Source organism: Balaenoptera ricei, chromosome 9, assembly GCF_028023285.1.
Source record: "Balaenoptera ricei isolate mBalRic1 chromosome 9, mBalRic1.hap2, whole genome shotgun sequence".
Classification (NCBI taxonomy): Eukaryota; Metazoa; Chordata; class Mammalia; order Artiodactyla; family Balaenopteridae; genus Balaenoptera; species Balaenoptera ricei.
The window spans coordinates 60,059,529-60,086,552 of NC_082647.1; the positions used below are offsets into that span (position 1 = coordinate 60,059,529).

Below are 27,024 nucleotides of genomic sequence, written 5' to 3' on the forward strand. Positions count from 1 at the left end.
CCCTGGCTGCAGGTATAGGTATTTCTTAATTGGACTGTGGAGATCTTTGGGCCTCACACAGATGCCCATGAAGTCTAAACTCCAGGGTGATCTCTCCATGCCGGGTGTGACCCCATTGTGAATTGGTGGTGGTACATTACCAGCCCATGTTTCCTTTCCATCTCTTTGCCTAAGATGAAGCTGAACCTCCTGGGGCCCCAGAAAGATGCTCCAGGCTATTAAACAGCAGAGGGGGCTTTGTCTCAAGCAGTCCTGGGGTGTCTAGTCATGTTTTATTTATCAGATGCTTCAAGAAAGACCCATTTCAGGAAGAAAAACATATTTCTTTAACCCAAGAAGGACTTAAAATAATACCTGAATTTCTTGCTTTGAAACCTTGAGCCTTTTACCTTGTTTGGTAATTTTGTTTCTAGTATATTTTGTGTGTTTTCCCCTAATTCTGTGTGAGAAGGTTTGGAGGAAGTGCTGGGTCCCCAGCCTGACCCTCCTGTACGCTCTGTGGTCCAGACATCTGAGTGAGTGAGGCCCACATGGCCCAGGCCTGTGTGGAGCTTGGGCTACAGTCATGCTTAGTGGGGCTGCAGAGAGAGCCAGCTGGGCTTGTTTCTAAACCAGCCTTTGTTTGTATCTACTCTGTGCTCATCTTAGGTTTTACCTCAATTTTAGTGATTCATAGAAAAGAAGAAATTTTTGTTTTCCTAGAATGCTTAGGAAATTGTACATGGAAATTCCCAGCTGTGGTATGCATTTTCTTTCATTTTATCATTACTACTACTGAAAAAAAATACAATGAGTCTGTGCCATTGCTAGTAATAATTTAAAAAGTAATACGAAAAGGGTATGCTTCTATTGATCCTAGAGAGCTAGGGAATGTGGAATTGTGGCTAAATGGTTATGTTGCCTTTCTCTCTCAGAGAGACACACACATACTCTATTTCCTGGAAATTTTAAAGAAATATAGTAAAATATGTCCGATACGGATACTAAATCTATATACTAAAATAATGTTTCAGAAACTATTTTAAAATATATATGTGTGTAAATTGTGTACATATGTATATATAACATATACATAGCATATGCATTATATGTATGAGGTACATAGACATTACCCATACTAATCCTAGTGCTAAGAACTAGTAGTATCTCCATTTTACAGATGAGGAAACCGAGGCACAGAGAGATTAGGTAACTTATTCAAGATCACACACATAGCTGGTAAGTGTGGGCTAGTCTTATGTGATTAACGACCAGACTCTACTGCTTCCAGGAGTGGATGTTTCCTGGGTGACACAGGAGGCACTTCAGAGCTGGGGGGTAACTCAGAACTCACCATTAAGAACCTCAGGTAGGAGTTTGACTTGGTGGCAAAAGCACTGGACCAGGACTCAGGCCAACAGAATTTTCTCCCTGGTTCTACCATTTACGAGTTGCGTATACTTGGGAATGTCTCCTACTGAATCTCACTTTCCTCATCCATAAAATGGAGATGGTGATAATCTGCCCAGAAGCTTCATAGTGGTGTCATGAAGACAGTTGACATCATGGATGTGAAAGACATCTGAAAATTCTTGATGTGCTCCATAAATATTCAGAAAGGATTTTTTTTTTAACATGGTCACGGCTCATTTGGGAATTCTAAACTAAAACTTCATCATTCTTAGCCCAGTCCCCTTTTCACTCAATTTGTGCTGTATCAATGTATCTTTAAACAAATTCGCATGCTGATCTGTATTAGTTTCTTTTCTGGAGAAATGGGAGATGTTATACTCCCCCTTGGAATATCATCCTCTCATTACTATTATAGAGAACAAATTACTCCACTAATCATCTCTTTTTTCTTCAGATTTGAGAAGCGTTACTTTTCTTTTGTCCCTCTTGTCTAAGGGACTAGAATCCTGTATTACAAATGAAAATTCCCTTTATAACCTTTAATCAAGAAAAATCAGAGTTGCTCAGAATGGAGGGGTCTCATTTGAAGTGGACAAGACCTGGTTTTGCAGATAGAAAAGCTGAGGGTCAGCCTGAGGGACCTATCTGACACCACCCAGCAACACAGGGGCAAAGTGGGCCAAAACCCCAAGTGTCCAGACTTGCAGCCCAGGGCCAGTTCAACTTCATGACGCTGCCCCTTGTACTGAGAAGCTGTGGTTATTTGGGGTTTGTTTGTTTTATTCCTGATAGATCTTCTGCAAGGAATGCCTTCCCTCTCTAAGCATTTGTCCTTTGTTACTTCTAGACGAAGACTGCATAAGCTGGGTGTGTCAAAGGTTACCCAAGTGGATTTCCTGCCCAGGGAGGTAGTGTCCTACTCCAAGGAGACCCAGACTCCTCTGGCTACACATCAGTCCGAAGGTAAACTCTGTCTTTTGTTCACTTTCCATATGATCTCTGGAGAAATTGCCAGGGAGTTACATCCTTCTTGTTGATTTCATATCTTACCATAAGACATCTTCACAGGACACAACTATAATGACACACCAAAAGCTTAAGTCTCCTTTGACTCTGGTTTTGGAAATGCTGGAGAGGAAACCCAGTGGTATTCCTCCAAAGGACCCATGAACTTTAAAATGGATAACTTAATGAGGTCACAGTTTGTCAACACTGTGTGAGGAGGGGGAAAATCACCAAAGGATAATGTAATAGAAACTTCTCTGAATTTTATTGATAAGAAGAGTGTGTACATTAAGAGTCAGCATTTGCAGGAGTCAGGAAACTGTAGCCAACCACCTGTTCCTCAAATTAAAGTGTTTTGGAATACAGCCATATCCAGTCCTGCATGTCTATATGACTGCTTTCTTGCTACATGGTAGGGTTGAGTACTTATGACTCACATGGCCTGAAATCTTTACTGTAATCTGGTGCTTTTCAGAAAAACTTTGCTGACCCCTGACTTGCTTTGCCAATTCAGATGGCAACACGCTATAATTTCTTATCACGATTTAAAAAGACTTTCCATGCGATCTCCGTGTGGGTGAATGGGAATTAACTCCATGCCTCCTTCGTGCATACCCGAAAATATCAAGTGGAAAATGTATGTGAAAATACACTAATAAGAGAAGTTGAAGCTAATCAATCAAAATGCTTCCTAGAAGTCAAAAATTACACCAAAGCAAAATTACTCCAAAGCAGAAGCAGGAGATGTGTGCACTTAAAATAGGATAAGTGAAGGTTGCATTGTTAGAGAATATAGCACTGTTTTTATAGCTAAGCAAATTCTCTTTTTACTTTGTTATTTTATTGTCTGGTGTGGTGAAGAGGATGTTAGCATTCTGGGTTCATTGTTGTTGTGTAGTAAATACTGAACAAAAGCCATGAAAATGAAAAATGATTCGCATTCCGTGCTTGGTTTACAGCATATATAAATCAGTGCACTTTGGTTTGTGCAAGTTACAGAGCTTTTCAATTTTGGTTTTAAACACATAACATCAAAACACAAGTGAAATCGGATTCCTTGAAGTAGAGCGCTGCCTACAGGCCTTCTGAAAACCTTTCTTGGTTAATGCTGTCTGGCGTGGTGATGATTCTTTGGTAGCAGGGCCTCTGTTTTTCACGTGATAAGAAATGAATTTTAGAAGCAAACAAGTAGCACCCTCTGGTGGTGAAATTTTAAACCAACTATTTCAGTGAACTTGAGAACTGTATATTAATGTGGCAGAAAATACAAAGTTAGAAAAGCCTTTGGGAGTTCACCTAGTCTATCCTTGGGCCTCTAGGCAGATCAGGAAGATCATTAAAAATAACCTCGTCACCCAACCAAAACATTTGTTTGAGTTAATTTGCTGCCAGAGGTATTTGCAGAGCTGTAGCCTGAGGTATGTATATTTAGCCCCAAATTTGACCCATAACATAAAGTTATACAACTGAAATAGGAGAAGGAGTGAATTATTTTTTGGAAATGTGTAGACTTTAGATATTGGAAATGGTACAGAAATATTTACAAGGGAAGATAAATTAAGGATGAAAAGGCATCAACTCTAAACTTTTAAACTGGAACACATCAAAAGGAGAAGCCTGGGCATTCCATTTTATTACTGCAGAGAGAGCTTGGGAGCCCTCATTATGCTGTGGTCCAAGCAGCATGAGAGAAGGAATTTATTTCTCAGCTCTTGGCAGAAGTTCTTTCTGTTTTGTTAACAGGACTCACAGAGCTTTTTTATGGTGATGGGTGTTTTGATGGTTCAAATTCCACAATACAGATTTGAACTCAAAGTGAGCTACCGTATCTCTAGACAGTAAAGCAATCCCCGATGGGTTTAGACAGGAAGAACTTTGGATTTGAGTTCAGCAAATCATCCTCTCACCACAGATGATTCCTTGACCTCTGGCTGCCCGGTGTCGTCCAGCCCCTGGCTGACGGGGGTGCCCCATGCTTGTCTTTCACCTGCTGAGTGAAGTGGGGAGGCTCTACCACGTGGCAGGTTTGGATTGGCTTCCAATTTGGGAGCTTGGGCCATGGCAGTGTTTTCATGATGACTGCAGCCGTTCAGGGTCAGGAAACAATGAACTACTGAATTTCATGACACAATGAGGCTCTTGGATGGATAATACGTAAAGCTGTGGTGCGTATAAGATCTGTTTTAGCTCATTATTGCCCATGGTGTATGAAGGAACGCTGATTTTTTTTTTTTTAAACATCTTTATTGGAGTATAATTGCTTTACAATGGTGTGTTAGTTTCTGCTTTATAACAAAGTGAATCAGTTATACATATACATATGTTCCCATATCTCTTCCCTCTTGCAGCTCCCTCCCTCCCACCCTCCCTATCCCACCCCTCTAGGTGGTCACAAATCACCGAGCTGATCTCCCTGTGCTATGTGGCTGCTTCCCACTAGCTATCTATTTTACATTTGGTAGTGTATATATGTCCATGACACTCTCTCACCCTGTCACATCTCACCCCTCCCCCTCCCCATATCCTCAAGTCCATTCTCTAGTAGGTCTGTGTCTTTATTCCCGTCTTGCCACTAGGTTCTTCATGACCTTTTTTTTTTTTTCCTTAGATTCCATATATATGTGTTAGCATACTGTATTTGTTTTTCTCTTTCTGACTTACTTCACTCTGTATGGCAGACTCTAACTCCATCCACCTCATTACAAGTACCTCCATTTCATTTCTTTTTATGGCTGAGTAATATTCCATTGTATATATGTGCCACATCTTCTTTATCCATTCATCCGATGATGGACACTTAGGTTGCTTCCATGTTCTGGCTATTGTAAATAGAGCTGCAATGAACATTTTGGTACATGACTCTTTTTGAATTATGGTTTTCTCAGGGTATATGCCCAGTAGTGGGATTGCTGGGTCATATGGTAGTTCTATTTTTAGTTTTTTAAGGAACCTCCATCCTGTTCTCCATAGTGGCTGTATCAATTTCCATTCCCACCAACAGTGCAAGAGTGTTCCCTTTTCTCCACACCCTCTCCAGCATTTATTGTTTGTAGATTTTTTGATGATGGCCATTCTGACCGGTGTGAGATGATACCTCATTGTAGTTTTGATTTGCATTTCTCTAATGATTAATGATGTTGAGCATTCTTTCATGTGTCTGTTGGCCATCTGTATATCTTCTTTGGAGAAATGTCTATTTAGGTCTTCTGCCCATTTTTGGATTGGGTTGTTTGTTTTTTTATTATTGAGCTGCATGAGATGCTTGTAAATCTTGGAGATTAATCCTTTGTCAGTTGCTTCATTTGCAAATATTTTCTCCCATTCTGAGGGTTGTCTTTTGGTCTTGTTTATGGTTTCCTTTGCTGTGCAAAAGCTTATAAGTTTCATTAGGTCCCATTTGTTTATTTGTGTTTTTATTTCCATTTCTCTAGGGGCTGGGTCAAAAAGGATCTTGCTGTGATTTATGTCATAGAGTGTTCTGCCTATGTTTTCCTCTAACAGTTTGATAGTGTCTGGCCTTACACTTAGGTCTTTAATCCATTTTGAGTTTATTTTTGTGTATGGTGTCAGGGAGTGTTCTAATTTCATACTTTTACATGTACCTGTCCAATTTTCCCAGCACCACTTATTGAAGAGGCTGTCTTTTCTCCACTGTATATGCTTGCCTCCTTTATCAAAGATAAGGTGACCATATGTGCGTGGGTTTATCTCTGGGCTTTCTATCCTGTTCCATTGATCTATATTTCTGTTTTTGTGCCAGTACCAAACTGTCTTGATTACTGTAGCTTTGCAATATAGTCTGAAGTCAGGGAGCCTGATTCCCCCAGCTCCATTTTTCGTTCTCAAGATTGCTTTGGCTATTCGGGGTCTTTTGTGTCTCCATACAAATTGTGAAATTTTTTGTTCTAGTTCTGTGAAAAATGCCATTGGTAGTTTGATAGGGATTGCATTGAATCTGTAGATTGCTTTGGGTAGTAGAGTCATTTTCACAATGTTGATTCTTCCAATCCAAGAACATCGTATATCTCTCCATCTATTTGTATCATCTTTAATTTCTTTCCTCAGTGTCCTATAATTTTCTGCATACAGGTCTTTTGTCTCCTTAGGTAGGTTTATTCCTAGATATTTTATTCTTTTTGTTGCAATGGTAAACGGGAGTGTTTTCTTAATTTCACTTTCAGATTTTTCATCATTAGTGTATAGGAATGCAAGAGATTTCTGGGCATTAATTTTGTATCCTGCTACTTTACCAAATTCATTGATTAGCTCTAGTAGTTTTCTGGTAGCATCTTTAGGATTCTCTATGTATAGTATCATGTCATCTGCAAACAGTGACAGCTTTACTTCTTCTTTTCCGATTTGGATTCCTTTTATTTCTTTTTCTTCTCTGATTGCTGTGGCTAACACTTCCAAAACTATGTTGAGTAATAGTGGTGAGAGTGGGCAACCTTGTCTTGTTCCTGATCTTAGTGGAAATGGTTTCAGTTTTTCACCATTGAGGACAATGTTGGCTGTGGGTTTGTCATATATGGCCTTTATTATGTTGAGGAAAGTTCCCTCTATGCCTACTTTCTGCAGGGCTTTTATCATAAATGGGTGTTGAATTTTGTCGAAAGCTTTCTCTGCATCTATTGAGATGATCATATGGTTTTTCTCCTTCAATTTGTTAATATGGTGTATCACGTTGATTGATTTGCGTATATTGAAGAATCCTTGCATTCCTGGAATAAACCCCACTTGATCATGGTGTATAATCCTTTTAATGTGCTGTTGGATTCTGTTTGCTAGTATTTTGTTGAGGATTTTTGCATCTATGTTCATCAGTAGTATTGGCCTGTAGTTTTCTTTCTTTGTGACATCTTTGTCTGGTTTTGGTATCAGGGTGATGGTGGTCTCGTAGAATGAGTTTGGGAGTGTTCCTCCCTCTGCAATATTTTGGAAGAGTTTGAGAAGGATAGGTGTTAGCTCTTCTCTAAATGTTTGATAGAATTCTCCTGTGAAGCCATCTGGTCCTGGGCTTTTGTTTTTTGGAAGATTTTTAATCACAGTTTCGATTTCAGTGCTTGTGATTGGTCTGTTCATATTTTCTATTTCTTCCTGGTTCAGTCTCAGCAGGTTGTGCATTTCTAAGAATCTGTCCATTTCTTCCAGGTTGTCCATTTTCTTGGCATACAGTTGCTTGTAGTAATCTCTCATGATCGTTTGTATTTCTGCAGTGTCAGGGGTTACTTCTCCTTTTTCATTTCTAATTCTATTGATTTGTGTCTTCTCCCTTTTTCTCTTGATGAGTCTGGCTAATGGTTTATCAATTTTGTTTATCTTTTCGAAGAACCAGCTTTTACTTTCATTGATTTTTGCTATTGTTTCCTTCATTTCTTTTTCATTTATTTCTGATCTGATCTTTATGATTTCTTTCCTTCTGCTAGCTTTGGGGTTTTTTTGCTCTTCTTTCTCTAATTGCTTTAGGTGCAAGGTTAGGTTGTTTATTCGAGATGTTTCCTGTTTCTTGATGTAGGCTTGTATTGCTATAAACTTCCCTATTAGCACTGCTTTTGCTGCATCCCATAGGTTTTGGGTCGTCGTGTCTCCATTGTCATTTGTTTCTAGGTATTTTTTGATTTCCCCTTTGATTTCTTCAGTGATCACTTCGTTATTAAGTAGTGTATTGTGTAGCCTCCATGTGTTTGTATTTTTTACAGATCTTTTCCTGTAATTGATATCTAGTCTCATAGCGTTGTGGTCGAAAAGATACTTGATACGATTTCAATTTTCTTAAATTTACCAAGGCTTGATTTGTGACCCAAGATATGATCTATCCTGGAGAATGTTCCATGAGCACTTGAGAAAAATGTGTATTCTGTTGTTTTTGGGTGGAATGTCCTATAAATATCAATTAAGTCCATCTTGTTTAATGTATCATTTAAAGCTTGTGTTTCCTTATTTATTTTCATTTTGGATGATCTGTCCATTGGTGAAAGTGGGCTGTTAAAGTCCCCTACTATGATTGTGTTACTGTCGATTTCCCCTTTTATGGCTGTTAGTATTTGCCTTACGTATTGAGGTGCTCCTATGTTGGGTGCATAAATATTTACAATTGTTATATCTTCTTCTTGGATTGATCCCTTGATCATTATGTATTGTCCTTCTTTGTCTCTTGTAATAGTCTTTATTTTAAAGTCTATTTTGTCTGATATGAGAATTGCTACTCCAGCTTTCTTTTGATTTCCATTTGCATGGAATATCTTTTTCCATCCCCTCACTTTCAGTCTGTATGTGTCTCTAGGTCTGAAGTGGGTCTCTTGTAGACAGCATATATATGGGTCTTGTTTTTGTATCCATTCAGCCAGCCTGTGTCTTTTGGTGGGAGCATTTAATCCATTTACATTCAAGGTAATTATTGATATGTATGTTTCTATTCCCATTTTCTTAAATGTTTTGGGTTTGTTATTGTAGGTGTTTTCCTTCTCTTGTGTTTCTTGCCTAGAGAAGTTCCTTTAGCATTTGTTGTAAAGCTGGTTTGGTGGTGCTGAACTCTCTCAGCTTTTGCTTGTCTGTAAAGGTTTTAATTTCTCCATCAAATCTGAATGAGATCCTTGCTGGGTAGAGTAATCTTGGTTGTAGGTTTTTCTCCTTCATCACTTTAAGTATATCCTGCCACTCCCTTCTGGTTTGCAGAGTTTCTGCTGAAAGATGAGATGTTAACCTTATGGGGATTCCCTTGTGTGTTATTTGTTGCTTTTCCCTTGCTGCTTTTAATATGTTTTCTTTATATTTAATTTTTGATAGTTTGATTAATATGTGTCTTGGTGTGTTTCTCCTTGGGTTTATCCTGTATGGGACTCTCTGTGCTTCCAGGACTTGATTAACTATTTCCTTTCCCATATTAGGGAAGTTTTCAACTATAATCTCTTCAAATATTTTCTTAGTCTCTTTCTTTTTCTCTTCTTCTTCTGGGACCCCTATAATTCGAATGTTGGTGCGTTTAATGTTGTCCCAGAGGTCTCTGAGACTGTCCTCAGTTCTTTTCATTCTTTTTTCTTTATTCTGCTCTGCAGTAGTTATTTCCACCATTTTATCTTCCAGGTCACTTATCCTTTCTTCTGCCTCAGTTATTCTGCTATTGATCCCGTCTAGAGTATTTTTAATTTCATTTATTGTGTTTTTCATCGTTGCTTGGTTCCTCTTTAGTTCTTCTACGTCCTTATTAAATGTTTCTTGCATTTTGTCTATTCTATTTCCAAGATTTTGGATCATCCTTACTATCATTATTCTGAATTCTTTTTCAGGTAGACTACCTATTTCCTCTTCATTTGTTAGGTCTGGTGTGTTTTGACCCTGCTCCTTCACCTGCTGTGTGTTTTTTTGTCTTCTCATTTTGCTTATCTTACTGTGTTTGGGGTCTCCTTTTCACAGGCTGCAGGTTCGTAGTTCCCGTTGTTTTTGGTATCTGTCCCCAGTGGCTAAGGTTCGTTCAGTGGGTTGTGTAGGCTTCCTGGTGGAGGGGACTAGTGCCTGTGTTCTGGTGGATGAGGTTGGATCTTGTCTTTCTGGTGGGCACGTCCACGTCTGGTGGTGTGTTTTGGGGTGTCTGTGGCCTTATTATGATTTTAGGCAGCCTCTCTGCTAATGGATGGGGCTGTGTTCCTGTCTTGCTAGTTGTTTGGCATAGGGTGTCCAGCACTGTAGCTTGCTGGTCGTTGAATGAAGCTGGGTCTTGATGTTGAGATGGAGATATCTGAGAGATTTTCGCCGTTTGGTATTACGTGGAGCTGGGAGGTCTCTTGTGGACCAGTGTTCTGAAGTTGGCTCTCCCACCTCAGAGGTACAGCCCTGATGCCTGGCTGGAGCACCAAGAGCCCTTCATCCACACGGCTCAGAATAAAAGGGAGAAAAAAGTAGAAAGAAAGAAAAAAAGAGGATAAAATAAAATAAAATAAAACTATTATAATAAAAAATAAGAAAAAATAATTAAGAATAAATTTATTAAGAAAAAAAATTTTTTTTTAGTTTTTAAAAATAGATTTATTAATTTTTTATAATAAAAAATAAGAAAAAAGTTAAGAAAAAATTTATTAAGAAAAAATTTTTTTAATTTTTAAAAATAAAAAATATGAAAAAACTTATTAAAATTTTTTTTAATTTCTAAAAATAGGAAATAAGGAAAAAATTATTAAGAAAACATTTATTAGGAAAAAAATTTTTTTTAAGTAAAAAAAAAGAAAAAAAAGAAAAACAAAAAAACGGACGGACCTAACCCTAGGACTAATGGTGAAAGCAAAGCTATACAGACAAAATCTCACCCAGAAGCATACACATATACACTCACAAAAAAAGGAAAAGGGGAAAAATTAATATATCCTGCTCCCAAAGTCCACCTCCTGAATTTGGGATGATTCGTTGTCTATTCAGGTATTCAACAGATGCAGGCACATCAAGTTGTTTGTGGAGCTTTAATCCACTGCTTCTGATGCTGCTGGGAGAGATTTCCCTTTCTCTTCTTTGTTCGCACAGCTCCCAGGGTTCAGCTTTGGATTTGGACCCACCTCTGCATGTAGGTCGCCTGAGGGCGTCTGTTCCCCGCCCAGACAGAACGGGGTTAAAGGAGCAGCTGCTTCCGGGGCTCTGGCTCACTCAGGACAGTGGGAGGGAGGGGTACGGATGCGGGGCGAGCCTGCGGCGGCAGAGGCTGGCGTGACGTTGCAGCAGCCTGAGGCGCGCCGTGCGTACTCCCGGGGAAGTTGTCCCCGGATCACGGGAGCCCGGCAGTGGTGGGCTGCACCGGCTCCCGGGAGGGGTGGTGTGGAGAGTGACCCGTGCTCGCACACAGGCTTCTTGGTGGCGGCAGCAGCAGCCTTAGCGTCTCCTGCCCGTCTCTGGGGTCCGCGCTGATAGCCGCGGCTCGCGCCCGCCTCTGGAGTTCGTTTAGGCGGCGCTCTGAATCCCCTCTCCTTGCGCGCCGCGAAACAAAGAGGCAAGAAAAAGTCTCTTGCTTCTTCGGCAGCTGCAGACTTTTTCCTGGACTCCCTCCTGGCTAGCACCGAAGCCCGAGCCTCAGCTCCCAGCCCCTGCCCGCCCCAGCGGGTGAGCAGACAAGCCTCTTGGGCTGGTGAGCGCTGCTCAGCGCCGAGCCTCCGTGCGGGAATCTCTCCGTTTTTCTCTCTGCGCCCCTGTTGCTGTGGGATCCGTGCTGATAGCTGCGGCTCGCGCCCGCCTCTGGAGTTCGTTTAGGCGGCGCTCTGAATCCCCTCTCCTTGCGCGCCGTGAAACAAAGAGGCAAGAAAAAGTCTCTTGCCTCTTCGGCAGCTGCAGACTTTTTCCCGGACTCCCTCCTGGCTAGCACCGAAGCCGGAGCCTCAGCTCCCAGTCCCCACCCACCCCGGCGGGTGAGCAGACAAGCCTCTCGGGCTGGTGAGTGCTGGTCGGCACCGATACTCTGTGCGGGAATCTCTCCGCTTTGCCCTCCGCACCCCTGTGGCTGCGCTCTCCTCCGTGGCTCCGAAGCTTCCCCCTCTGCCACCCGCAGTCTCTGCCCACGAAGGGGCTTCCTAGTGTGTGGAAACCTTTCCTCCTTCACAGCTCCCTCCCACTGGTGAAAGTTCCGTCCCTATTCTTTTGTCTCTGTTATTTCTTTTTTCTTTTGCCCTACCCAAGTACGTGGGGATTTTCTTGCCTTTTGGGAGGTCAGACGTCTTCTGCCAGCGTTCAGTGGGTGTTCTATAGGAGCAGTTCCACGTGTAGATGTATTTCTACTGTATCTGTAGAAGGAAGGAAGGTGATCTCCGCGTCTTACTCTTCCGCCGTCTTGCCTCGTCCCCTATTTTTGAAGTCATTATGCGACTATGGAAAATTTAACAATATTCAAACTGTTGATCTCAGAGCATTGATCTGTTCTACATCTAATGGAGTTCTTATGCGTTCGGTTTTTGACATCTTCTCATTTTACTCTTGAAAATGGAAGGGAATGTACTTTGGACTTGCCCAAGCTTAAGCTTCTCTTCTCCACTATGTACTATAATGAACATTCTCTTAATTTGTGATCGTAATGACCTGTTATGTATGGGAAACAGTCCAGAGAATGATTTAAGCCCTTGAGATTTAGGAATGAGGTCCGCACAAACACTGGTTTTTCAATACAAGTTTAGATCTTCCCTCTCTGCTTAGGTCATTAGTTGCAGAGAAAGAAGGCTGAGAATAGGTAACAGTGATTTGGGGAGCAGGATATCTCTATCTCCAAAACATTTTAAACACGTGCTTCTTATTCCCAGGTCATAAGAAAGGAAAAAAATAATGGTTCCCTTCCAAACTACGTCTGCTTTGTGTTATTAGTATCTCGCTGGACTGACTGTGAGGTCCTGAGGTTCATTAGGAAGCCAATCTTCTGCATCTTTATTATAGCGGGAAAGTGACGGGCCCATACTAGGCTCCCAACAGATGCTGTCGAATGACAAGGATGAGGCCAGACATGTTAGAAACGCCAGGTTCTGCAGTGACCCCTAGGAGAATGAGAACTTCTTAACTTGCTGGAAAAATGTAAGCCAATCTGGAGGGAGGAGGAGGAAACTTACTTAACCTGTTGATCATTTGAAGAGTTCTCTGATCTTCCTCTTCTCTTCGTGATATCTTATAAATGCGAACTTAGTGGCCCCGTGTTGGCCACCCCCCTCCCTTGACCTCCCTCTTATGCCTTGTTTCTTATATCCAAGAGAGACCAACCCACTTGCATTTTCCAAGGCACCATGCAGCCTCATGCCTCCACACGCTTGTACTTACTGTCTCCCGCCTGGAATGCCATCTCTCCTGTTTGCCTTCCTTCCAGACCAAAACCAAGGGACAGCTCCTTGGTAATTCCACTTATGGTTGACGTCTCTCCTCGTACCATGGGCATAGTCCATCTTCCCCTTATCAAGCTATTATTTAATTTACTTAATATATTTAATTATTATTTAAATGTCTTCCTTTTAGATTGGATCTCCTTGAGGGCAAGGTGTGTGTGTGTTTTGTTTTTTTTAACTTTTATTGGAGTGTAGCTGATTTACAATGTTGTGTTAGTTTCAGGTGTACAGCAAAGGTGAATCTGTTATACATATACATATATCCACTATTTTTTAGATTCTTTTGCCACGTATGCCATTCTCTACTCAATACAGAATATTGAGTAGAGTTCCCTGTGCTATACAGTAGGTCTTTATTAGTTATCTATTTTATATACAGTAGTGTGTATATGTCAATTCCAATCTTCCAATTTATCCCTCCCCCCGTTTTACTTTTATGTTTAAAATATTTTTAGCCATAAGTTTATTTTCTACATCTGTAACTCTATATCTGTTTTGTAGATAAGTTCATTTGTACCCTTTTTTTTCAGATTCCACATATAAGCGATATCATATGATATTTGTCTTTCTCTGTCTGACTTACTTCACTCAATATGACAATCTCTAGGTCCATCCATGTCTCTGCAAATGGCATTATTTTGTTCTTTTTTATGGCTGAGTAATATTCCATTGTATATATGTACCACATCTTCTTTATCCATTCCTCCATCAATGGACATTTAGAAGGTGTATGTTCTTTACCTCCATGCCCAACACAGTGCCTGGCACAAAGAAAGGGCTCAATAGATATCAGTGGAAGAAATGAAGAATGAAATGATTCTAGACAAATAAGAAAGAAGGGAAAATGCTCATTGTATTCTGGGGAGGATGGAATATGATCCATGCATTAAGGCTGCACTGGTTTTATGGGGTTTTTAAGGAAAAGTCACGAGAGTGTGTAAGGAGGGGAGTTCAATGTTTCTGTTTCCACCAGGCCTGTATTTCCGTGCCCAGGCTGGTGCAGGCGTTACTGCCGTGAACATGACACAGTTATGAGAATTGAAGGAGAAAGTCACCGAGGCCACCTGGCTTGGCCCAGGAAAGAGCAAAGCAGTCACAAAGTTTGTACTGTGCAGAGATACTGTTTATAAAGTACTTTGAGTTTGGAACAGGTGTGCAGGAAGGTTGAGGGGAATTCTTGGCTGCTTGAGGGGAATTTCTACCTTGGCTTCCCATCCTCTCTGGCATATATTCAATATAAATGCTGCAAATATAGAGATAGTTTCCCAGGATAAACTAGTCCAGCACTGCCCAATAAAAACATAATGAGCCATTATTCATTTTAGTAATGTTTTATTTAACCCAGTATGTTTAACAATTATTATTCCAACATATAATCAATATAAAAATTATCAACAAGATACAGTACATTCTTTTTTTTATATTAAATTTTCAAAATCTGGTTTGTATTTGACACTTACAGCATATCCCAATTCAAACACTAAATTTTCCTTGGAAATACTTGAACTGTAATAAGATTTCTTAAAATTTACAATTGAAAAAGTAAGTTCATATACCACTGTTGTTCCAAACATATTTGAAAGCTGTTCAATAATTGGATCAAATATTTGTTTTTAAGTTTAAACTTAAATTAATTAAAGTTAAATTTTAAAATGCAGTTTTTCGGTTGCATTAGCCACATCTCAAGTGCTCAATAGCCGCAGGGGATTAGTGGCTCCTGAATTGGACACTCAGGTCTACCATGACCCATCATGATGCAGGTCAGATGCTGAGACCCACAAGCCAGGCTGATCTCCACTTTACCATGGCTGGGCAGAGGGGCTTGGGTGAGGAGACCTCCCTGATGTGTAGAGAACTCCTCTAGGTAAATGATGACTTCGTAGATGCTCCTCCTTTTTGTGAAATCAGCCATATCCAAGCAAGTGTTAGATGATTGGACAGAATCCAAGTTGTACCCCCAGCAGGATAAGTCCTCCAATAAGCCTCATCCTGTCATATTAGAGGCAGTTGTGAGAACCCCTCTGGGTTCTCCCTTCATGGTCCGTAGTTTAGAGACTAGAATATTCACTCCTTCTGCCCTGTCTTCATGCTGCCCAAAGGACATCTAAAGACCGGGTATGACCTCTTTGTTAGTTATCTACACTTCTGCCGCTCCCCTGTCCTTCTGCATGAAGTGATGAGAGATCAGAATTAAGATTTGAGTTCTAAACTGCAGATAGTTGAATTCTAAGGCCTCCTACACCTTGGTGGTCCCAAGAACATAATTCTTTGATACAAAGTTGCCCAATAAAGACATCTACCATAGGATCTAAGTGGAAATATTTATTTGGAACCTAAAGTTTGAAATCAGACAGTTCTTAGAGATATAATTTCCCAGTGGAAGCCAATCCTGAAACACCTGGAGATGACTTGGGAGAAAACAGGGTATGGTGTCGTAACCTTGACTCTCCAACTGGATCTCAGTTTCCTGGACCTTAACACACTTTCTCTGAACTTACTATTTAAAGAGCCACCATGTGTTTTGTGACAATCCATGGTGGCATCTGAATGCAAATTAAAACTCCCTAGTGAAGATGACACACCTAATCTTATTTTTAGCTTCTGTTTTTAAGATAAGAACTGACACTATTCCAGAGAGATAGTGACATCTGCCACATTTTGCTTCCTTAGAACATGCCTGCTATTTCCCTTTTGACACTTGGTTAAAGTGTTAATCCTCTCTCAGAACAAAGTGTAGAGCCTCCAGGCCCATTGTTAACAAGATCAGGGATTGAGAGATCCTCTCCTGGGATATTAGTTTTCTTTAACAATGTTAATCTCGTATCATCTTGGCAAGACTCTTGAAAGACAAAAAAAAAAAAAAAAAAAAAGGGTGGGGGGCTATCTAAGGAACATAGACATTTCAGACATTACTTTTTAGGTATTATTTATATCAAATAGACAAAATTTTCTAGTTAAAAAAAAATTATTTTCCCTATCTCTCAACCACCTTTCCAGCTATTGGTCAGGAGAGCGTTCATGGTTTAGTTCTTGATTTATATTAGACACTAAAATAGATATTGGATTAGGCTGTAGCTGGTCTTGATATTCCAAAGGAGAAGCCTCATGCTAAAAGTTAATTTATTTTTAAAAAGTACTTAGTGAGAGTGCCAGAGATGGTACAATCAAATCTCAGTCAAATAAGCTCATTTTAGCCAAAATATTCCTTCCAATAAAAAAACAAAAGGGTGCTAAATGACAACTCAAAATGAAACCAGAAATGTAATAAAAAGGTAAAATGCAGAGCAAGACTTGGTGCCGGTGGGCACTGTCTTATTTACTATACCTCTGTAATCTACAGGTCTATAGAGAGGGGAGGGCCATTGAGAAGACTAGCCCTAGAGCATCCTGTGAACTTTAGGCTCAATATAGGATTATATCTTGGCTACAGTACTGTACTAGAAAACAAACATATTTTAGGAATACGGTTTGAGAATTTTGTTTAAACATGAGTGAATCAATTAAACAACATATCACAATCTCTAGGCCATCAAGGGTTAATGTGCTTTGTAAACTCATGCATTGAGAAGTAAAAGATTTTGCATAAAATAAAAACATTGTCCTTCTAATATTGTTTCGATGACTCCATCCCTTTAGTTTTTCATACAACTGGAAGGTATCTTTAAAAACCTCTTCAGAGCAGGAAGATGAATAAGAAGCTTAACTGAAGCTTAAGGACCTGGAAGCTCTTATTAACACAAAAGGGGCTGTGAGATTTTTGTCTGACTTCAAGGCTCACACATTGCAGGTAGATGATCCAAGCACGTTTTACTAAAAAAAGAACTAATATCCAAATTATAGACCTAATATCAAGTTAATATGTAATCATAGATCACTGATTGCTTCTCCCAAGTTCATTTACATATCCAGTTTCCTTGATCTCCAAGACATCCCTTCTCATAGGTCCTCATCCCTGGTAACAGACACATTGATTCTGTGTATCACTAGTGCCTGCATAGTGCCTAATATTTGGTGTGGGAATGAATGGATGACCTGGCTTAGGTCATAGAGTTGCCTCAACTGTTTGCCTTATGAGCCAGATGATGGAAGAAATGAAAGAGAAGTAGGTCAAAGAATAAGACATGGGAGGAGGTGCGCCAGAATTTATAGTTTCAGACACTAAAAACTATGGTTAACTTAAGCAGGAAAGAGTTTGAGTAGAAGGATATTATGTAAATCACGGAATCAACCTGAAGATTGAAAAGGCAGTCTCAGAAGACAGGCAGAGAAGCTAATTTTCAAGAAGACAGCCAAAACTTACCATATGTAATATTTTCAGTAAGTCTGTGACCAGTGAACCTAGGAGAAGCATGCCTAGCCGGGGGAAAAAATACAGAATAAGCAGTTATTCTAGTGAAGACAAGTTGATTCCCCACTACACAATAGAAAAATGTGATCAACCTGGCTGGTTTTTCTTTCAAGATATAGTTCAATATTGGGAGTTTCAGTTGATCTCTGGTTGGGCAAGTAGCCAAGGCATCGTGAGTTGGGGCAACTGTGTCCTTGTATGGCCTAGCTGTACATACTTGTAGCTATAGATACTTTATGAGTCCACTGAGCAAGTACTTGTGCAGCTGGACACAGGAGAATGACTGGCATTGTAGAATAGAATATATCAACTCTTCTCCCTGATTATTAGAAGCCTCCTTCACAGTGCATAAATTAAAAAAAAAAATTTTACTGGAGTATAGTTGATTTACAATGTTGTGTTAGTTGTAGGCGTACAGCAAAATGAATCAGTTATACATATACATATATCCACTCTTTTTAAAATTCTTTTCCCACTTAGGCCATTACAGAGTATTGAGTAGCATTCCCTGTGCTATACAGTCGGTCCCTATTAGTTACACAGTGCATAACTTTTGATTGTACATAAATATTCTGTCACTGTAGGTCTGTGTTGAAAGGTCCCACCATATACCTCTTTCCTAAACCTTTTGCCATTGGTAGCCTCTACGTGTGACCTTTCAGTCATTGCTCATGGCTTAGTTTTAGATAGAGTGTTTTCTCAGTCTACTCTTCCAGCTCAAGTGGGCAACGAGATATGCTGATCAAAACTCTTTTCATCCAAGTGGAATTGTAGTGGTTTTTCTTCTCCGCTGAACTTTAGGCCTACGCCTAAATGGAGGTGTCCTGTCAGCCATCCACTTCTGGCTTTTGCCAGCCTATCACTTAGAAATTTCCAGAGTCCAGGCTCAAATGTTTTCAGACAGCTAGTCACCCAACACTTCTCTTCAGGCTGCAGGACGAGTGGCAGTGCCGCAGGAGTAAGAACATGAGAGTGAGAGCAGCGGGCTCAGGGAGATTGCTTGTCACAACTCAGTATACAGCACTCGCTGATGAGCCAGCTAGCGGTGGATCCACCTGACTTTCTGGCCAGATGGATCAGATAGCGCTCCAGTTCATGATGCATATTTTCCATAGTCACCTGGTATCTCTACTTGGGTCTGCTTGTTGGGCAAACCAACACCTATCCCTCAAAAGGATAGTAATATAGTAAAGAGGCTACACTGTTGCTCCAAAATCTAGGGACCTGTTTTGTGCTTCCCTTTTAGAGCTCTTTGATTTTCCACAGACCCTTTGGGCATCATTGGATCTGCTGGACCAAAATTTCTAGGTAATATAGCCATTTAAAAGTAGAAGCCTTTTGAGTCACCTGGTAAATGGGTTGAATAAGTACATGCAAATGTTGAACATGTTACCTGCAAAAGCCAGAATGGCCCCCAAGCATGACAACTCTTACTATTAGAGGAACAAGATATTTGCCATGTACTTTGGAGTTTATGATCACTAGACCCATAGCAACTTTCCTGAAGTAGCAAATCTCTATATTTTCAAGTACTTTTCTCCCATCCTCTAGCCTACTTGTGTCTTAATAAGGTATTGAAGGTACCAATCCAGCTTACTCTTCAGGTCTTGCTAGCATGATGCCCTGTGCTGAAGGTGAGATGATCAAGGTCTGTAGGTAAAGCCAGCTCTCTGGCTCAACCCTGATGTAAGATGATGAAGATGCAGAGAGAAATGAGGTGGGTCTTCTTTGGCTGTCAAGCAAGGGTTGGTATAGAGTGTGGCTTGGTGTGTGTGTGTGTGGGGGTACTTCCAGGCCTCCGTATTCTCCTGTATATTCAATTTTTCATTATTTCCTGATCAGTACTATCACTTTCACATAAGTGACTTGGTAAGGCAGGAAATTCAATGGACTTTATCCAGGCACCCACAGAATTTTAAATTTGCATTTTTATTTTGCAGACATTTATGAAGACATTTATCACAACCAGAGAAATTCCCTGGGTCTATGCCTTGAGCTAAAATATAGAGATTTGAACTTGTCATCTCTTCTTTAAGCTGTCCAGTCTCATTAGAAGCAGCCACCTCACCCTAGCATCTTTAAATTCTTCATGCCGTTCACACTCTTCAATGGCAGTGATAATTTGATCCCTTAAATCCTTCTTTTCAGTGGACACTTCATTAAAGATCACCACAGAAGAAAAACTATCCAGCGATTTGTTACGGCTGACAGCTTCCCATTCCTGAACTCTGAGTTTTCATTTTCTTTAGCCCTTATTAGGGTGAATAACCAACACCAGTTTCCTGAGTGACTGTCTTCTGATACTAATTTCTGATCAGTCTAGGTTCATGGTTGCTGACAATAGAAACTAACTCTGGTTAACTTAAACAGAAAAGGGATTTGTTGGAAATATATTAGATACTTCATAGAATGGATTTGAAAAGTTAAAGAATTAGGTCAGAAATAGAAGGCAGCCCTAACCCCCAATGTGATTATATTTGGAAATAGGGCTTTTAGGCTAAAATGAGGTCATCATGAAGGCTAAATGAGGTCATCAGAGCAGAATCCTAATTTGATAGGATTGGGGCCTTGTAAGAGGAGGAAGGGAGAGAGATCTGGTTCTCTCTCTCCATGTGCACGCACCAAGCAAAGGCCATGTGAGGACACAGTGAGGAGGCCTCTGCAAGCCAGGAAGAGGGCTCTCATGAGAAACTCAGTCGGCTGGTAACTTGATCTTGGACTTCCCAGCCTCCAGAACTGTGAGAAAATAAATTTCTGTTGTTTAAGCCTCTCAGTCTATGGCATTTTGCTGTGGCAGTCCGAGCTGACAGAGACAGCAGCTAACACAGCCAGGTGATGCCTCTGAACTTGATCAGCTTGATAAGGCGACCTGGACCTCCTGGACTTCCTGTCACTGGGCACTGCCATTAGGCTCAGGATTTAAATTCTGTTGTCACTGCTGCCTTGAAAACCCCTACTTCTCCCTACACCTTGACTGTGCTCCCTTGAGCTTTAAAGGGGTCCACTAGGCAGGCCTTGGTTACATGCGCTGAATTAGCTGTGAGGGTCAGGCAGAGGAATAACTGCCCAGCCTGGCTTCCATAATATTAGGGGAGGCCATGGCTTTACTTTGATCTGTTTTGGTGTACTCTCCTCTAAAAGAGGGTGTTTGGATGCTGGGCAGCCAAAAATATATATTTGAAAAGTGCCCACTCTGGTGAGAAGACAAAAGGGGAGGTAAAGAGAAAAATTTTATGTATTATGTGCCCAGGACACTCATAAACATTATTATTGTTCTTGCAGTGTTGCTACAGAATTTACTCAAATTACAAATCAGAAGTGTAAAGACAATGCAGCTCCTTTATTTTGTCTTCAGCTGTCTATAATACTATTGGCTATTAGGGGAAAATAGAAAAAAGGTATGAAATAAACCAGAGTGCAGTCTCTTATTGTAAACAGTCTCAGTTGGTATGTTCAGTTAAAGTTGACTGGAAATGCTCCAACCCTCATAGAACCTCACTCTCACCTGCTTTTCTCTCTGAGATCATGGCCAAACTGGAGGGGAGAGAGATGAGGTTACATGGTCTCATGGCCTTGGTGGAGTAGGGAGGGAGGAGAGGGACTCTGGCCTCGGTCAAGTCCTTGGCAGTATGCTGGCTGACATCTGCTCCTCTCTGCCCTGATCTTTGTTCACCTGGGCACTGGCACCCAGTGCTGCAGCATGGAGCTGGTGAACTTGTGTCTGTTCTTTTGGCTTGGCAGTGTCTCCAGGAAGCACGGGCCATTTTGCTCTAGATGACTTGGTCTCTTCTCGGCTTTCATTGTTTCTAGAACTTGAGTGAGTGCCCTGCCTTCTGTTCAACCCCTGGCCAAGAAGTCCATCTCCAGCCCAGGCCATGTAGTCCTTTTATCCACCACAGCAGACCCTGTGGCAGACTGGCTCTCAGTTGAGTTTCCATGCCTCAGATGATCTGATGGAGGCTTAGGAGCACTTACGGGTTCTTCTCTCTGTTTTAGGCCAACCACTCCCAACGAATCTGGGTTGTTGCCTTGTGGTGAATGAGACCTGTTGCATAGTGGTCTCCGTAGATTCCCAAATAAGGAATGTGGTTCAGTGGTTCCTGTGCTCATCTTTTTTCTTGGTTGATTAACACTCCTCCCTCCCAATGCTTCTCCTCAGAAAGTGGAAATCCAGATGTATCTGAAAACTTATCTCTTCTTCTTCTCCCTAAATGCTCCTTTTCTTGCCACTTATCTAAAAATAAACTCCCATGTTTAACTTCCCGCATAGATTGGGGAAAGAAGTGGACAGAAGGAGTGATCTTTATGGGTTTGTTTGTTTGTTTGTTTGTTTTTCTTTTTTGATATTCTAAATGGTAAGGAAAAGAAGTTTGGAATGCCTTTTCTCCCTCAATTAATCCTGACTCTCCATCGTACTGTGGGGTTCCAAAATCCAGTTTTTGGAGAAGGGAGCTGAATGTTACCTTAGCCATTTTATTTTCATTCTGCATCAAATTCTAAAGTCTCTACTAGCAAATGAATGCCCTAGGTAGACTAGGCTGGAGATTATTATGTTCAGAAAGAAAAATAGAAAAGCACATTAATACTTTTCAAACATAACTCTCACTGCTCATCAAAATGAACAGGATATTGTTTTTGTTCATCATTCTTGATCAACGATAGAGTCAAAAGATATCAGGATTAAAGAACATTACAGTGTATAACAAGCCTTTTATTTCTTGGAGTAATACAACTGATATGTTGACTAAGTCAAGAAGTATATAAAGTTTCCATTTCCAGCATGGCAACATGGAGAGCTCTGTGGATCTGCTTCCCAGTAAAATTAGTGAAAATCATTAAAAAACAAAAAACACAACACTAAAGTCTCTGGAAATGGTACCAATGGCATACAACAAATGAAAAAACATTTATTTAAGAAAACTTAACTAAAACTTGGTAAGAACAGGAAGAGTCTGTGGTGTTTGAACCACAGCCTACTCCTATGCTCCCTCTTCCCAGTTCAGCTTGGAGCAAACTCTTCTTCAGGTGGGTGCAGAAAAGAACACAAAGCTGCCTCTCCTCCCAGCTCCCAGTTGGAGGGCTACTGTATCTTCCTGGGAGGGGCAGGACTTTACAATCTCCGTTTCTGCCCCCAGATACCAGTTACAGAGCCTAAGCTTCAAGTAAGTGCAACTGAGAGGTGGATATTCTCTTCTTTAGCCTAGCCCAGACTTGAGAAATAGGGACTTTACCTTGGGGGCAGCATGCTAAAAATACTGGGGCCCTAATCACCAGCTCATGTGTAAAGCAGAGGTTCCATTCAGGGAGAGGCAAGCCAAATAGACCAGAGGCTATGGCAGGACCCCACTCTGCCAAGCACCCAGCTCCAAAAAGCATAGGTGTCACTCAGAAGTATGCCACTGTCCCCTCCCCCAGCTCCAGAGCATTGGCCCAGAGGAATAAGTAGGCCATAAAACAGAGAGGTTAGAATCTCTTCCCAAAGAAGCTGGCTTCATTTGCAATAGACTGTGGGGATATTCAAGCCTAACGACATCCTCAAAACAATGGAGGTTGCGCTATAAAGCAATTCAGAGTCAACTGGTAGATGCATACAAGATACAAGCTAAGTCATAGGCCAGCTAGTTTACTTGCCAGAGCCAGGGAAACAGACAACTAAGAAGAGCCTTCCTGGGATCAGACAAATCTCAAAAACTGAACTCAAAAACTATCTCTATAAAGGAGCCTGAGTTTAATTGGATCAATCTGTGGAGAAATTTGTGTCCCAGGGCACTGTTGACAACGACAGAGCAATCAGCCAGCAATTAATGGAACTTAACTGCTGGGTGTGGTCAAGGACAGGGACAGTTAAAGGGACTGCAAAAGACTGTCCTCCCAAGATGACTGTGCAGATGCCCAAGGCTGCACCATCTGAGGAGCAATATCAGAGCTTTACACCATGAGGTGAGAGGAGAGAACAGACTTCACCAAAATAATCCAGTCACTAAACAAATAAACAAGCAAATAACAATAACCAACCCCTAGGGAAGGGAAAGGAGATCAACCAGTACCCAGACTCACTACAATGTATTACCTAAAATAGCCAGTTTCACAAGGCAAAAGAAACTGCCTGTGAAAACAGATTAAAAACTTCAATATTTCATTAAATGGAGAATATCAATAAAGATGTAGAAATTATTTAAAAAAAAACAAAAACAAATGTAAATTCTGGATTTGGAAAGTACAAAAACTGAAAAGAAGGATTCATTAGAGGGCACAACAGCCAAAAAAGAAAAATGAAGAGATCCTCAGAGAAATGTGGGATACCATTAGATGACTCAGCATACATAATGGGAGTACTGGAAGGAGAGGTGAGAGAGGAAGGAGTAGAAAAAATAGAAAAAATATTCTAAGAAATGTTTGAAAACTTCTCAAATTTGATGAAAACTTTAATTCACGAACCCAAGAGTCTCAACAAACTACAAGTAGGATAAATGTAAAGAGTTCTAGAAAAGACATATCATAGTATAAATACTGAAAGCAGAAAGTGAAAAATGAATTTTCACTTACAAGTAACCCAATAAGATTAACAACTGACTTCTCATTAGGAACCATGGCAGCCAGAAGACAGTGGGATAACATATTTAAAGTTCTCAAAGAAAAAACTGTCAACCAATAAATGTGAACCTAGCAAAGCTTTCTTTCAAAAAATGAAGGTGAAATAAAGACATTCCCAAATAAACAAGCACTGAGAGAATTTGCTGCTAGCAGACCCACCTTATAAGAAACACTAAAGGAAGTTCTTCAGGTTAGGGGCAACTGACCCCAGATAGTAATTCAAATTCACAGGAAAAAACCAAGAGCACAAGTGAAGATAATTATGTAACCATAAAAGACAGTGTAGGCGTACACTTTCTCTTTTTCTTCATTAACTGATTTAAATAGCATTATCTAAAGTACTATACATATATTTATATTGCTGAGCCTATAATCTATGGAAATGTAATACATTTGCTAGTAATAACACAAAGGAAGTAGGTTGCAAAGCTGCATTTGGCCTAAGGAAATGACTCCAAATGGTGATTTGAATCCACAGGAAGAAATGAAGAGAACCAAATACGAAGGTTAAATAACAAAAGCTCTAAGTATATCATTGCTCTCCCCTCAACTTCTTTAAAATACATAGTCATATGAGGTAATAATTATAACAATGCATTGTGGGCTTTATAACATATATAGATATATGTAACAATAAGAGCATTGAAAGGAGAAAGGGAATAGAGCTATATAGGTATAAGATTTCTGTATTTCATCGAAATTGTTAGTATAAATCTGAAGCAGACTCTGATAAGGTAAGATGTATATGGTAAGCCCTAGAGCAACCACTAAGGAAATAACTTTAAAAAAATTTAGTGGGAAAAATATTAAAAATTAAGGTGTTATATTTGAAAATATTCACTTAATGTAAAAGAAAACTGTAAGAGAATAATAGAAGAACAAAAAATGACATAAGACATACAGAAGACAAAAATAAAATGTCAGCTGTACATCCCACTACAGTATTATTAGTGAGTGGTGGGATGGGGTTGGGCGTGGGCACCTTGATGAAACCAAATCTGCCAGATATGGACCCATAGGGGTCCTGGCTGAGAAGATACAGATACTGGACAAGTGCGGGTGATAGCGGAATGTAGTAGCAGTACAGGCAAGCAAATTATAACCAAAAGAGATAATGCAGTGGCCTGCAAAGAGATGCCCCAGGGTGGATTATAGCACTAGGAGGAAAATGTAGTTGCAGTAGAAAAAAGTATTGGGAAAGTAGTGGGGGGAAAAAAATGGAGAAAATCCTAAGGTGGCAGAAAATATGGCATGTGAAAGTAGCATAGTGTCAAGAATGTCTGAAGGGAGGTGATAAGTTCTTTCAGAATGACAGTATGAGGTTATCCAAAATAGAAATATGTTTTATCTTGTGAGTCAACTGAAATCTATTGGTAGTGACTAAGTGGATTGCTGTGTTGAGAAGGATTCTGAGACTCCATTCTACCTCATCTCAATTAAAGATGTCCTCTGTGGGCGTGAGATGGGAAGTAAGCATGCCTTTTATTGGCAAACACTGGTTAAAATTAGCTTTAAAGAGTGTCAGAACTGGGGCAATGAGAATCTCAGAGTTGTTATCTTTTACATTTTATTATATATATAGGCTATGGAATAACTCTTTTGAGTACCTTGTTATTTAAAGAAATTCTCCTATGTATTATTTTCCTTCGCTGATTTCCTATGGTCTACAGTAACTAGCATTAAAACTCTTACATGAAGAGGAGACTTATATTTGGGGGATAGTGAGGAAGGGAAAAACAATTTCAGGGAAGAGGAGCTGCAAAAGTAGAGGAAGTGACCAAAAAGTAGAAAGAGAAGCATGGTCAGTTCTTGCGGCATAAAGCAAGAAAGAAAGTTGTAAACAAATAACTTGCCAAGGGCATGGAAATGGGGGCAAGAGAACTCCATTTGGTCCCCATATATTTTATACAGGCTGAGGGGTTGAAATCTGGGACATCCAGTTTAAGGCATTAGAAATTCAACCGTATGACCTGGGTTTCATGAGGGAGGAGGTACTGTATGAGAGAAATGCCCACCTTTCCCTTCTTCTGGTTTCCAGGAAGAAAGAGCTTCCCTCAAAACTCTTGATTCTTCTGCCTTTCTTTTCTTCTCCTAATAGAGGTAGAATTGTAGGAAGGTTGGTGGACAGTAATTGGCTAACATTTCTTGATTGGATGGAACTAATTTATCAGTGGTCCTTAGGAGGGGAAATTTGACCTCTTCCTACTACTGTCATCCTCACACCAGTTAGAGGTAGTGACATATGTAAAAGTGCTGGCTCTGTCAGATGTGAACTGTCCCAGGGTCTAGAATCTGGGGGAAAGGTGCAGCAAGTTACACCTAGGTTACAACTGGCAACATATCCTTTATCAGTATTAATGATGATAATTTGGGCTTTATTTGTTTTGTCTCTTGTTTTATCTCTCAATTAATTCAGAACTTGGACAGGAAAGAGTGGTGCTATTAATCTGACCCTTCAAGACCCCAACATCTTGGTACATAGCCTCAAAATCTAATCCAAGCCTCCCACATAAGAGAATTCCATCAACTGAATGCATTTCCTGCCCACATCTGATGTTTCCTTCAATATGAAGCTCAGTTAGTATAATACTCCTGGCCTCTTGCCACCCCTTTACTCACTTCACCCTGCCCGCCCTCCAGCCTCCATCCCCAGAGGAGGTACAGTGACTTGTTTCAAGCCAGCTCCTCTCCCTTTTGGGGGAAGCAAGCATACCTGTAAGCATACAAGTTACCTTTTGCTCCTCTGTGCCTTTGGTCATACTCGGGTCACACTCAGCTGGGGAGGCCTGTCAAGTCTGGTCTTACCTGTAAGTGGGTGAATAAATCTGCCTAATTTAGGAAATCAATTAGCAG

The 27,024-nt window shown here is 40.5% G+C and overlaps 1 protein-coding gene across 4 annotated transcripts in view; it reads left to right on the top strand.

Annotated features, from left to right (window-relative positions):
* DYNC1I1 (dynein cytoplasmic 1 intermediate chain 1) overlaps nucleotides 1-27,024 on the top strand; it is a 342,609-nt gene that overhangs the window by 90,827 nt on the left and 224,758 nt on the right. For all 4 annotated transcript variants that reach the window (XM_059933890.1, XM_059933891.1, XM_059933887.1 and 1 more), the window contains one exon: nucleotides 2,240-2,355. In XM_059933890.1, coding sequence (XP_059789873.1) covers nucleotides 2,240-2,355 — 116 coding nt within the window. The remainder of the gene's footprint in view (nucleotides 1-2,239; nucleotides 2,356-27,024) is intronic.